The sequence below is a fragment of the Amblyomma americanum genome, chromosome 3, assembly GCF_052857255.1.
Source record: "Amblyomma americanum isolate KBUSLIRL-KWMA chromosome 3, ASM5285725v1, whole genome shotgun sequence".
Taxonomy (NCBI): Eukaryota; Metazoa; Arthropoda; class Arachnida; order Ixodida; family Ixodidae; genus Amblyomma; species Amblyomma americanum.
Genome location: NC_135499.1, coordinates 195,623,349 through 195,635,847, shown reverse-complemented (window position 1 = coordinate 195,635,847; position 12,499 = coordinate 195,623,349). Strand labels below are relative to the sequence as shown.

The 12,499-nt window shown below is 47.6% G+C and overlaps 1 protein-coding gene across 1 annotated transcript; it reads left to right on the top strand.

The window, feature by feature from the left end:
* The first annotated feature begins 6,674 nt into the window (after window positions 1-6,674).
* Window positions 6,675-12,063, top strand: LOC144124335 ((3R)-3-hydroxyacyl-CoA dehydrogenase-like). Its single transcript, XM_077656969.1, has 4 exons — window positions 6,675-6,763; window positions 9,500-9,714; window positions 9,901-10,097; window positions 11,466-12,063. The coding sequence occupies exons 1-4, from the start codon at window positions 6,675-6,677 to the stop codon at window positions 11,868-11,870; spliced, it is 906 nt and encodes a 301-aa protein (XP_077513095.1). The 3' UTR covers window positions 11,871-12,063.
* The last annotated feature ends 436 nt before the right edge of the window (window positions 12,064-12,499 follow it).

Below are 12,499 nucleotides of genomic sequence, written 5' to 3'. Positions count from 1 at the left end.
GCTTGAAGAGATATTAAAGGTATTATGCATGCACAAAAATAGGTTGAAAACATTCACAGAAAGTGTGCTTCTTACTCAGACTTTGAAAGTAACCGCTTTGCTAACAATGCGTTTTCGTGCGTGTTATGCCGACCAGGAACGAATTAGCTCGTCTGGCTAGCAGACGACCGCATCGTTCGTGAATCCGTTTCGAAACATTTCACACAGCGGTTCCTTACTTCGGACAGCCGTCCAAGGTTTTTGTAGTACAATGTGTTAATAAATGAGCAGCCGGCATACTCGTCAGAAAAGAAAAAAAGCACATTGACCCCACTGTTCTAACCACGTGGCTTAAATTACTGATTTGAGCACCTTGACGCAGTTAGCCACGCTTCTTTCAGGAAGTCTTTGAGAAGATGCATTTAGGAATTTTGTTTGCACTCTCGTTAGCGAGCCTGAAAATCCGCTGAATAAGTAAAACACAAAACCGTCTGCTCACCGCCCAGCGGAGTCAGATCAGTTCATTGGCTCTGCGATTCTAGGAAAGCAAAAAAATATATATATAAATTGGCTTTAGCTCTGCACAGTGACGTATAGGTTCTGAGAAGATCATGTCGCAAAGAGACATCTACATTGTCCGGGAGAGCGCACATCGCAGCATTCTGACAAGATTGTTGACATCTGGCGGCAGGGAAGTTCACAGCGCTCTCAAAATATTAGGATACCCCTTCTTCACGTGCACAGAAACTCATGAAGCTCGTGGACGTCTTTTAGGTCAAAAAACCTTTACTGGGGAAACGAATATGAACAGGCTGCACGCTTTTGCCCGAGGAGTTCCCGATCTTCAAGTAGATAGCTGGTAAACTTGCGTGCACTGCACAACGACCCTGCTCTTCCGTTTTGATATTCCGCCACGATAACCCGTTAGTATTCTCTATCGGTTCCGCTGTTCCGATTGTCATCATTACAATATTATCATGTAAATTTTAAAGCTATGTTAGTTCTTGCTAACCAGCAACACGGGTTGATTCCCTCCACCATTTTTTTTTCATATTTTATAATTTGAGAAAGTGTCGCGCGTGCTTTCAGACGCTTCGTAATCATTTGCTGCTTCGATGCAGCTATCACTCAAATTAGTCACAGAGTTCGGTCTGTCAAGACTCAGTGATGCTCGTGGTTTCTTTCAAGTTTTTCTCAGCAGAAGGTGCTTTTCGCTCTATTTATGCACCTGAATGGCAACTAAAAGCAGTATGCTTACGTCTAGGTCTTCCAGCCAATGAAATAATAAAGAAAAGCCATTCGCAGCTGGGCACAGCTTGTGTACGTACGTTAAGGCCTATTTACAATATGCGCCTGCATGTGAAAAACTTTTTACTCAGCAAGGTAGAAGTAACTAGGTTCGCTTCCGAGTCTAGCAGTGCGGCAGCCCCCCGACAGTGAGGGGAACTGCAGTCCTCTGCACTCTAGAGTTCAAGTTCAAGTTCAAATTTGTTGTTATTGCATGTACAAGAAACGGGCTTACATATTATATACAGCATCAGGAGGTCCCAGAGTGAGAAACTGCCAGGGGGACCGCCTATCATTAGTGGGTGCATAAGAGTATTAGAGCAGCAAGTAGAGGGCGAACAAACAAAACAAAACAAAACAAAAAGAAAAAGAAAAAACGGGTCAGGAAATACAATTCATAGGGAACAAGTGCACATAAATAAAATACAATTAGAGATATACTAAAAACAGCGTTATACAGTAATATCAGAATAAATAATCATAAGCAGGAATATCTAGTAATCTGTAATAAAAATTTGGCTCTTCTGCATATTACGAACAAAGAAAAATACGAAGTGTTTTACAGAAACATGAAGCCTAACGATACAATAACAGAAATAATGTAAAGAAAATTTAATAAATGTATTTATGACAAATGACAAGATGGTTCTGCTAACAGTATTCTTTTCATATTGTGTTTAAAAAACAGCAATGAAAGAGATGACATAATATTAACAGGGATGCGATTCCAAAGTGAAATACCATAGAAACGAAGTGTAAATTTACCATTGTTAGATCTGATTTTAGGTAATAGAAGGTTATAGCGTACTGAAAACCTAGTATTATTTTTGTTGTTCATGAGGTTATCAAAAGGAAGACTGTCTAAGGTTATTTCACGATGAAAGAGACGAAATGTAATGAGTGATAACTTATGATAGAACAGCTGTTGAATGGGTAAAACGTTAAGACGTTGATAGATAGGTAAAGAATGGCAGCGGAATGAGCTAAAGGTCATTAATTTTATTGCCTGATTTTGAAGACGTTGAAGTGGTTTGAGATGAATGGCATATGTATTACCCCATGAAGATAAACAGTATGATAAATGACAGTTAATATAAGCATGATACAACGATCTAATAATATGAGGGTGAAAGAATGCGCGTGTTTTAATGATAATGCGGATGCCAAATGAAACCTTTTTTATTAGCGAGTTGGCATGGCTATTGAACTTAAGGTGTTTGTCGAGAGTAATACCCAGAAATTTAACAGCATCAGATGTCGGTATAACATAAGTATTTAACGAGACAGTTATTGGAGAAGAGATTGACGTTTGTGGATTATGAAATAGTACAAAGGTTGTTTTTAAGGGATTGATTTGAAGTTTATTATCAGTGCACCAGGAATACACATTGTTAAGTGTGTTGAAGTGCGGTAAGCGATTTCTGTGATGAGTAGATGGTCGTGTCATCAGCATAATACAAACAGTTACAATTGGTAAGTACATTAGGTAGATCATTTATAAATAATAAGAACAACAATGCGCCTAGTATAGAGCCTTGGGGAACGCCACTGTTAATTACTTTAGTAGAAGAGAATTGGTCATTAAGATACACTACTTGAGGCCTGTCAGCACAGGCAGGTGTGCTAAAAGAACCCCATCAAGTGGCCCTGTACAGAACCCGCCGGCTTCTGCATATTTCTGTCGAAGGGCAGTGTTGTGCAGATTTTCCACAGAGTGAGGGGGGCTCCTGTACTGTATAGCAGTGAACGGTACTAAAGAGCATAATTTTGCTGCGCTTGTTTTATAGCGCGTTTGGCAGGTATGGCAGTTTCACGACACTCTGTTATTTGTGCCTGTTTCAAAAAGGAAGTTTTTTTTGTTGCTCAGGATAAAAAAGCGGAGGTCGAAGGGCTGCAGCAGGCAGGGCGTCGTGTGAACGAATCCGGTGCGCATAACGGACTGGGATAACTTCGACCGGCTTCGTGCCTCACAAATCACAGACCCCGGAGAGTGGCTCACACTACTCAGTGAAGGTATCACTACCGCTACCAAAGAAGCGGTAGCCTCCGAAGAGCTACCGGAGATAGACAGTCGCCTACTACACCTAAGGGAAGCCCACTTGAGCCTACTGAAGCGAAGAAAAACCCAACGCTTCAATCTCACTCTGTGCCACATAATAGCACAGCTTGACTGACAGATAGAGGACCACTCCTTCAACCTGGCACGCCAGTTGTGGGGGTCATATCTGCGACAACATGAATGGGCAGATAGGCTCTGTTCGCACGTGGCCCCTACTACGCCGCCTTCTAGACCCCGAACAGAGCACATCAACCCAGTGAAAGCACGTCACCCGGATCATACATAAATTTTCCTGAGAAGACGCAGAACTGCTTGCAGATATCCACGTCCGATACCTAAATACATCGCACATCGACCCTCTATACCTAACTCTGCGGACATAACACAAGCAGGGGTCCGTTAAGCGCTAGGACAGCTGCAACCCAACTTGGCACCGGGTCCAGACAGAATACCCAACAAAGCCCTCCAAAATCTACACTCAACCTCGATCTCCGCTCTCAGCGAACTTCTGGATAAGTTCTCGAGGAAGGCGAGCTCGACCAGGGGTGGAGACACGAAAAGTCTCTTGACAATAAAACCAGGCAAACCCTTAGCCGCAAAGAAAAAAAACCTCCGTCCAGTTTACCTCACCTTGTATGCGGGCAAATTAATGGTGCATATGTCATCTTAAAGAGCTTCCGAAACTGCACGTGGGACAATGATTCACTCCCCTCCACGAAAGGATTCAGGCCGCATTTGTCCACACAAGACACCATGCTCCAACTATCGCTGGGCATCCTCGATACGACTTACAAGGCTGGAACAAAGGTTGTATTAAGTAAAGGCGTGCGACAACGTCTCACACGAGGCCATTCTAAGCAACTTCTCCCTTTTGAACCCAAAGGAACGAACCTTCCGCTACTTCCGGGTCTTCTTTGATAAAAGAGCGGAGGTCAACCTAGGCAACGTCAAGTCCGACCCAATTCGCATAGACAGACGTGGAACACCCCAAGGCTCAGTCCTATATCCCTTCTTCTTCAGTATAGCCCTTATTGCTCTACCGCAGAAAATGACACCCGCCTACACCCCTAGTTATACGCGGACGACATTATTCTGTGGGTCTCCTCAGTGAGCGACATGGAGAAAGAGAGAACCTTACAGGGAGCCGTACGCCCTATAGAACCCACGTTTCAGAGGCATGCAGGGCAAGAATGCTTCTCTCAAAAACAGGAACTCCTCGGAATCAATCGTCGGAACAATCGTCGGAACACGGAGACCCTGACAAAACTGACTATAAGTGTATCCCAAACGACCAGACTAATAAGGCACAAATTATGAACTGACACCACGGCATGAAGGAGGCTGACCTCTGATGTCTGGTGCAAGCCCTCGTCCTAAGCAGATTCGTCTACGACCTGCTCTATCTACACCTTTCCTCCGAAGAACGCGAAAAAAGGCGTATAGAGCGGCCTTTAACCCCCCCCCCCCCTCTATATAACACATCCAACGCAGCCAGGTTACTAAGCCTGGGCGTACACAGCACACTAAACGAGCTCCGCAAGGCTCACCCCACAGCCCGGTACAACTGCGTCACTCAAAACAGTGCAGGACGATCTATCCTCTCCCGACTCAATATCGGCTTCCAAACGGGATCTGGTACCGCTACCTCCACACATCCACGCACCACTTAGTGTAGCGCACCTCCCAAAGAACATGCACCCCCTGCACTCCTTCCATCACCAGGGCCGTCGAAAGGCGAGCGCAGAGGCATTCCACACCAAACATGCACACCTCCCTTCTTACACGTCGATGCAGCTGAACATCCCGACCGCCCGGCCTTTGCGCTGACCGCGACTATTCGGACCGGCAAGGGAGCGACTGCTAACTACGCCACCTCCCCAGATATTGCTGAGGAAGCAGCAAAAGCGCTATAGCAATAGCTATAACCAAAGCTGAAGCAGGACTCAGCGACCCCAAAACAGCCATACGCAGTTTGGCGAAGGACCGAGAGTCCTCCCTTCGGCCATATCGATCCTCCGTTCCATCCAATCTCTCCTTCGTCAAATCCAACTGGAATCTTTTCCGGCCCACTCCTCCAATCCGGGGAATTAGGCGGATGATAATTAGGCGGATGATGATAAAAGTTGGGCTGTGAGCGGTCCAAGCCTGAAGACTGCGAGGGATCGGCCGGTTTCATACCCCAACATCACAGTCCACTACCGACTAAGTTGACTCCAAAAAATCGGCAGAAACTGAAGACTGAAAACGTGTGGGAATGCAAAATAATTACTGTCCCTGGCTGCATATATGGTTTATGAGTTATGTTTGTTCTTTTCTACGCGTTTATGAAAGTCACAGCGTCGTACAGCTTTCCGGGTGGTGATCACGTGCGCATGACACCACCCAGAACGCATAACAACGCTGAATAATATTAACCATAACGCTTAATAATTTTATGCGGAACGCATACTAATGGATGTAGAGGGTTAGCATGTGCGTTAGGCACGGTCACTCCCCCATCCATATAAAGCATCAGTCTGGTGTGAGAGGCGTAAAAAGGAGAGGGCTGAGTAGGAGAGGGTTGTGAGGAGGGAGAAGAGGAGAGCATGGACGACGCCGCCGACGACGACGAGATGACGTAGCCGAACGTCGCCCATACAGCTCTCGCTGTAAAACCTCGTATTACGCGCGAAATATAGGCATGGAGTCGGGTGCGTTGCTTTAACCATGCATGAAATCAAGAGCTCGAGGAACAGGACGCAAAAAGAAGTAAAGAATACAGGCGCAGAGTACTGCAGTTTATTGCAAATGCGGGGTACATAAGTACCAGTTGGAAAACGAAAACAATGAATTAAGAATGATGCAGCATTCAAGCTATTAAGCACGGTCAACTGTACCTGCAGGGAAACCATATCTATGACAGAGAACTCAAGAAATGAGCTTTTTTTTTCTTATTCCGAAGGTCTCTGAACTGTTTCAAGTGCGACTACCTCTTATTTTAGGATGACGCTATTGCTGAACTTCAAATGACCGTGTAGCGGAGGAGCGTTAAAAAAAGCGCATTTTGCAAAGGACATATGTAACTTAGCAAATTAAGTTAAGTTCATGCTTCTGGCGCATAACCTTCTGCGGTACTTCACTGCTGACCTTTCAGAAAAATATTCCAGCTCTTCTATTCTGTCATAACTACTTCGCTTAGTACGAAGCTTCGAGGGAAGAACACGTGCATGAAAAAACTATTGGCGTCACCCCGTTTTAGAATGCTTGCTATGTCGGCGTATAAGAAGCCTCCTGAGGTGTTTCATTCGCAGGCCTCTGGAAAATCTGGCCGGGGTCCTTACAGCCAAACGGAGGAAGTCTACACAAGATCATGCTTAGCCCGTATACTTTGCAACAAACGTTCTTTTCCAAGAAGCTGGGAGGTGCCCAGAACGACTCGCAACTTGTGAAGACAGTCAGGTGCGTAAACCATAGACATTCTTATGCATACCAAAACAATGATGCTCAATTCGAAGATTTTTCCTTTTTGCAGGGAGCTTTAGAAGTAAAATTTGGGGTAAAAGCATTTCAAGTTTTTAGTGAATCTTAAGAACAGATTTTTTTTTAATTCTCAAATTGCTAGACTTTCCAAGGCAGTGGCAGTGGAAGTGTTAGAAGCAGGAATCTTTGGGTCTATCTAAGGGAATTTTCATAGAAGGTTAGACAGGCAGAGCAGAACGGTGGTTCTAAAAATTAACATGCAGAAAACCAAAGTAATGTTCAACAGTCTAGCAAGAGAACAACAGTTCACAGCTGGCAGCGAGGTGCTGGAAGTAATAAAGGAGTATGTCTACTTAGGGCAGGTAGTGACCGCTGATCCGGATCATGAGAGGGAAAATGACTAGAAGAATAAGAATCGGGTGGAGCGCATATGGCAGGTTCTCTCAGATCATGAATCGCACTGCGCCAATGTATCCCTTAAGAGAAATGTATACAACAGCTGTATTTTACCAGTACGCACCTCCGGGGCAGAAACGTGAAGGCTAACGAAAATGGTTCAGCTCAAGTTAAGGACAACGCAGCGAGCCATGGAAAGAAAAATGATAGGTGTAACGTTAAGAGACCGAAAGCGGGCAGATTGGGTGAGAGAACAAACGCGTGTTAATGACATCCTAGTCGAAATCAAGAGGTTGAAATGGGCTTGGGAAGGGCATGTAATGCGAAGGCAAGATAACCGCTGGTCCTTAAGGGTAACGGAGTGGATTCCAAGAGAAGGCAAGCGTAGCAGGGGGCGGCAGAAGATTAGGTGGGCGGATGAGATTAGGAAGTTTGCAGGAATAGGGTGGGCGCAGCTGGTAAAGGACAGAGTTAATTGGAGAGACATCGGAAGGCCTTTGCCCTGCAGTGGGCGTAGTAAGGCTGAGGATGATGATGAATTTTCAGTTACCGCATAGAACATCGCTATACCTAGAGGGAAATGTGGCGAACTGGATTTCACTCACCGCAGGAATGCGGGGAAGATGCGGTTTCGTATATTTCTTGGCTAGTGTTGGGTTGAAAACGTAGATTCAGTTGTAACAATACGACTGTTCTCCAGGCAAACCTGAAAAAATTGCTTTGCTAATTTCATTTAATCCGATTGTAATAATGAACATCCACTTACGCTAATTTTATAAAACAACTGCAAGCGCTTTATTAAAAGAATTTGATCTGCAAAGAGCGATGAGCATCGCGGCTACGGAGGCTAGATCTAGCTGCCGTATAGCGACGCGGCCTTGGTTTCAGACCACATTCAGTTCTCGGCTCAACGCTAGCCAATCCAAATAAGAAACAACATCGACCACAGATTCCCGGTGTTATTGCTGTGGATGAAGCATTTTTAAGAAACTCGCATTGATGGTGGCGCTGATCTTCCCTCAATGGAATTCGGATAAACTCCATGACGTAGGCCACACCCTCGTTTCATTTCCGCCCAGCTGGAATAATGACGACAAACAAGCGCAAGATGTGTTTCTGATTTTTGCGCCTGTCCCTTAATCTTCTCGCGTGATGGTGGAACAGCAGAATAACAAGGGCTTCCTCTTTTTGGACATGCAGCTAATTCTTTCGCAAGTCGCATGTGTACGAGGACAACTCACTGTGCTCAAAGAAAGCCTTTTGCTCTTCAAGTCAAAGCTGTCGACGGTTAAATGTTCTATTCCTCGCGGCAGCATTAAGTGCTCTCTCCACAGATTGTGCGCCTAACACTGGAGGTAGCCTTCAGGACAATGCTCCCACACATTGTGTTGGATGTAATCATATCCTCGTTGGCCCTACGCACAAGACTGGCAGAAGCGGCTGCTCTAAAAAAAAAAAGACTGTCAGTGTAACGGCTGTCTAGCCCATGCGTTCAGGTGTTTAATCCAGACTTACGAAGATGAGGAAACAGGATTTGCATAGTGTTTAGCCCACGCTCAAGTTCATTTTCTGTTCACTGCCTTCTTTTACAATCTTTCGTTTTCGCTGCGAACGACCGCCGGTGCCGCTTTGTGAGGTACCCCCCCCCCCCCCCCCCCGCTTTTACTGCGATAGCAGTACCAGTGCCATTTTCCGAAAATGTGACTGTGTGAAGACTCGAGAGTGAAGCCTCGACTATCCAGAAGCACCCCTCAACAGCCACCTCTCCACCGCAATTCCCCAAGTAGGGGGATGCCCACCCATCACTCCACCATACCTGTACCCTTTAGTAGCACCACCCAACCACTAATCTCTACCCTCCAGAAGCGTCACGAACCTACCCCTCCCCCCCCCCCCTTCTCAAGGCCTCTATGAACTAGAATCCCACGCAACAGTGAAATGAAAAAGCGATAACAAAATCGAATTCAAGGATTCAAAGGGAAATCCAGCTGCCCTTCAGAAACTCTACCCACCAGCGACATCGTCACCCAACCACCCTAGATAGCGGGCTGCCCACCCATCCACCACCACCCTCGAACCGCCATCCCATCCCACCTATCTCCGCCCCTTTTAAACCCTAAGAAAAATTCTGTTGGGTATATATGTGAAGCCGAGGCTTCGGTTACGGCTTCACACAAATCAGTCTTTAGAGTAAAAGGGTCAAAGTAGTCACTGAGGGTAAAGTCAACCGCGATTGCACCTTAGCCGCATCAGTTTTCATGTATTAGTTTTTTTTTTCCTCCCGGTAATACGCCTCCCTGTCTCACGTGTGTTTTTCAGAACTGTTGAGTGCGGACCATGTGCACCGCTCGCTGTTTTCCGCAAAGAAACACTGCCCGCATCGGGGCTTGGGGACCGCGTTGCCCTGGTGACAGGTGCGGGGAGTGGCATCGGCCGTAGTGTCTGCGAGGCTCTAGCCGCTCAGGGCGCCCGAGTGGTGGCTGCCGACTGGAATCTGGACGCAGCCGCCCAGACTGTGTCACAGCTGCCCGCAGGTGAGCAGGTTGGGCAAGCGCGTGTGTCTGTCACAGGTACTGCAGCGAAAATTGAGCCCTAAGGTCTTTCTTCAGGGTCATGCTGTGTTACTAATAAGCGTTTATGAGGAAAGGAAAGTCAAAGTAACAGTTTCACTCCTGGTAGAAACCTCAACCACCAGCTCAACCCGACTCTCGTGAGCGCAGGAGCCGAGCGTCACCTGGCCCTGCACGTCGACGTCTCTGTCCCGGAGTCGGTGATGTCCCTCTTCGATCGCATTCGTGGTTATACGGAGCTGCCACCTGTGAGCATCGTCATCTGCTGCGCCGGTGTTAACAAAGCGGACAGCCTCCTCGACATGGAACTGGACTCCTTCGACCGAGTGTTGGCCGTTAATCTGCGGGTACGCTCATGATTCGACTGCTGCGCATACGGAGCACACCCCTGAAGGCACTATCAGAGAAGTAAAAAAAAAAGAGTTGCAGTGGTTTAAAAATGTCGGGAAGACAGGGGCGAGCAATCGGAGAGATACGGTCAGCCTTACTCTTGCGACCTCCGATTTCCAGCCGGGGCTGGAAACACGGTTGTCGCAAAGCAGGTGGAAATAATGTACCAATGGTAGTGTTATTCCTTGGGCGACGTTGTTGTCAACCACAACAGGTGTTTTGACTCTTTTGTAGCGATAGCTACATTACGCTAGCATTTCGAGCCTTCAGCGTGGCCACCGTGGCTGGCCATGAGGATGGTCACGTGGTTGGTCACGTGGTGCGGAGCAGTTGCCGGCGGCTCGTCGGTGAAACTGAGCGGAGAGGGGGAGAGAGTGAATCCACGTCCAGGGACGAAGATGAAGAAGGAACGCCCAGCGAAACGCAGCAGCGAATGACTGACTTTGCAATTCGACTAAGCGATTTGCTTTCGGCCAGCTGTAGGTATCGCGTCACTCCAGGTTCAACCAGAGCTAAACCACAGGCAATTTTTACCCAATCTTTTACAGAACGATCTCTATTAAGTAACTGTATATAATGTAGAAACCGTTGGTCCTTCGGAATAAAAGGATGCAAATAAAGAGGCCTATAGTAAGGGTTAGCGGCCATGTTGACGCCCGAAAGCCGCAGACCTTAGACGGCCAAGCATTTTTGTTTCACTAACACAGAACAATTATAGTACGTATACGCAGCTTTGGACTAATGGTTTGCATATAATTGCGCGCCTTTACGGAGCGATCGCTGAAACAGTGTAAGTTGTGCGAAAAACGGAACGAGCGGCTCTGTTTTGAATAGAAGACACATTTTGCGTATGTTTAAGAAAGCATTCTTGGTGCCGAGCGTGGTGTAAATGAATGAGGAGGAGAGGTGGACGAGGAGAAAAACTACAAATAAATTATAAGTAAATAAATAGCATAACAAATAAAACGGCGGTCGCAAAAACAAAAATGGCGCCATGTCAAAAATAATTGGTTTTTGGTGGAAAGGAAATGGCGCAGTATCTGTCTCATATATCGTTGGACACCTGAACCGCGCCGTAAGGGAAGGGATAAAGGAGGGAGTGAAAGAAGAGAGGAACAAATAGGTCCGTAGTGGAGGGCTCCGGAATAATTTCGACCACCAGGGGATCTTTAACGTGCACTGACATCGCACAGCACACGGGCGCCTTAGCGTTTTTCCTCCATAAAAACGCAGCCGCCGCGGTCGGGTTCGAACCCATGTCAAGAAAGCGCGTTCCGGGGATACTCAAAGAGAGATTGTTAATTTCTCATCTGTGGTCATCGCAGGGCACTTTCCTGACGGTGCAAGCGGCTGCCAAAGAGATGCTGGCGCGAGGAGTGCGGACAGGCTCGGTGGTGACCGTGTCGAGCATCGTGGCCCGCACGGGCCTGCGGTGCCACGGCGCCTACGCCGCCTCCAAGGCGGCTGTCGTGGCGCTGACTAAGACGGCGGCGGCCGAGCTGGCGGCGCACGGGATCCGCTGCAACGCCGTCCTGCCGGGCTTCACCGAGACCGCCATGACGGCCGACGTCGGGGACAAGGACCGCGCACACGTGGTCGCCCGCACACCCTTGGGTCGGGCAGCCAGGCCCGAGGAGATCGCCAGAGCCATCCGGTTCCTGTGCGACGACGCGGACAGCTCTTTCGTCACGGGGGCCGCCATCGAGGTCACCGGCGGGCTGAGCATGTGACGGCGGTGAATGTGGCATCAGGCTTGAGGGCGCCTGCCTGAACGGAGTGGCCAAACTCGCCGGGAGTTCGGCGGAGACGGAGGGCCCGTGTGTGTACACGCTCTGCCAAAAGCGCACGTCTGAGGCCGAGATTTTGAAGCTCCTGGTTTATACGCAGTGTTCTCTACAATAAAGAAAAAAAATATTTCTGAAAGTGGTTCTGTGCGGAGGTAGCCCTGGCGGACTGTGGTTTTATGCAGCAACACCTCCATGACGTCAAGAGATGTCGCTGGAGTTAACAAACAGCGCGGGACACGCTTATAGAAACGCCTTCGAGTCGACAGCAGAGCCCCCTCCCGCTAACGTAGCAGTGTGTAGAAAGCGGATGTTCATGGAGTCTGGCTGAAGCAGGGAGCTCGGAGAAGTGAGCATCGACTATAGAGCGGAGAAGAAAAATAGCGAACGATTTAGCGTGGTTAGGCAAAATGCTAATTAGGTGCGCTAGCACTTCAATTTTCACTTCTGTCTGGGTTTCGGGTCGAGGCTCAGTTAAAAAGGTCACGCGGTCTTTGCTTCAGACAAAGATCAGCGAACCTGGGCCTAAGCTCCCCATCAAGGGCATGACTTGATAGCGTTAATGGGTTAATGCC

What these genes read in the sequence shown, in the direction of transcription:
- LOC144124335 (XM_077656969.1), top strand. Translation starts at nt 6,675, where the DNA reads ATGCTTAGCCCGTATACTTTGCAACAAACGTTCTTTTCCAAGAAGCTG. An exon ending in TGTGTCACAGCTGCCCGCAG is followed by an intron (nt 9,715 to 9,900) that starts GTGAGCAGGTTG and finishes TCGTGAGCGCAG; the next exon opens with GAGCCGAGCGTCACCTGGCC. An exon ending in TGTTGGCCGTTAATCTGCGG is followed by an intron (nt 10,098 to 11,465) that starts GTACGCTCATGA and finishes TGGTCATCGCAG; the next exon opens with GGCACTTTCCTGACGGTGCA.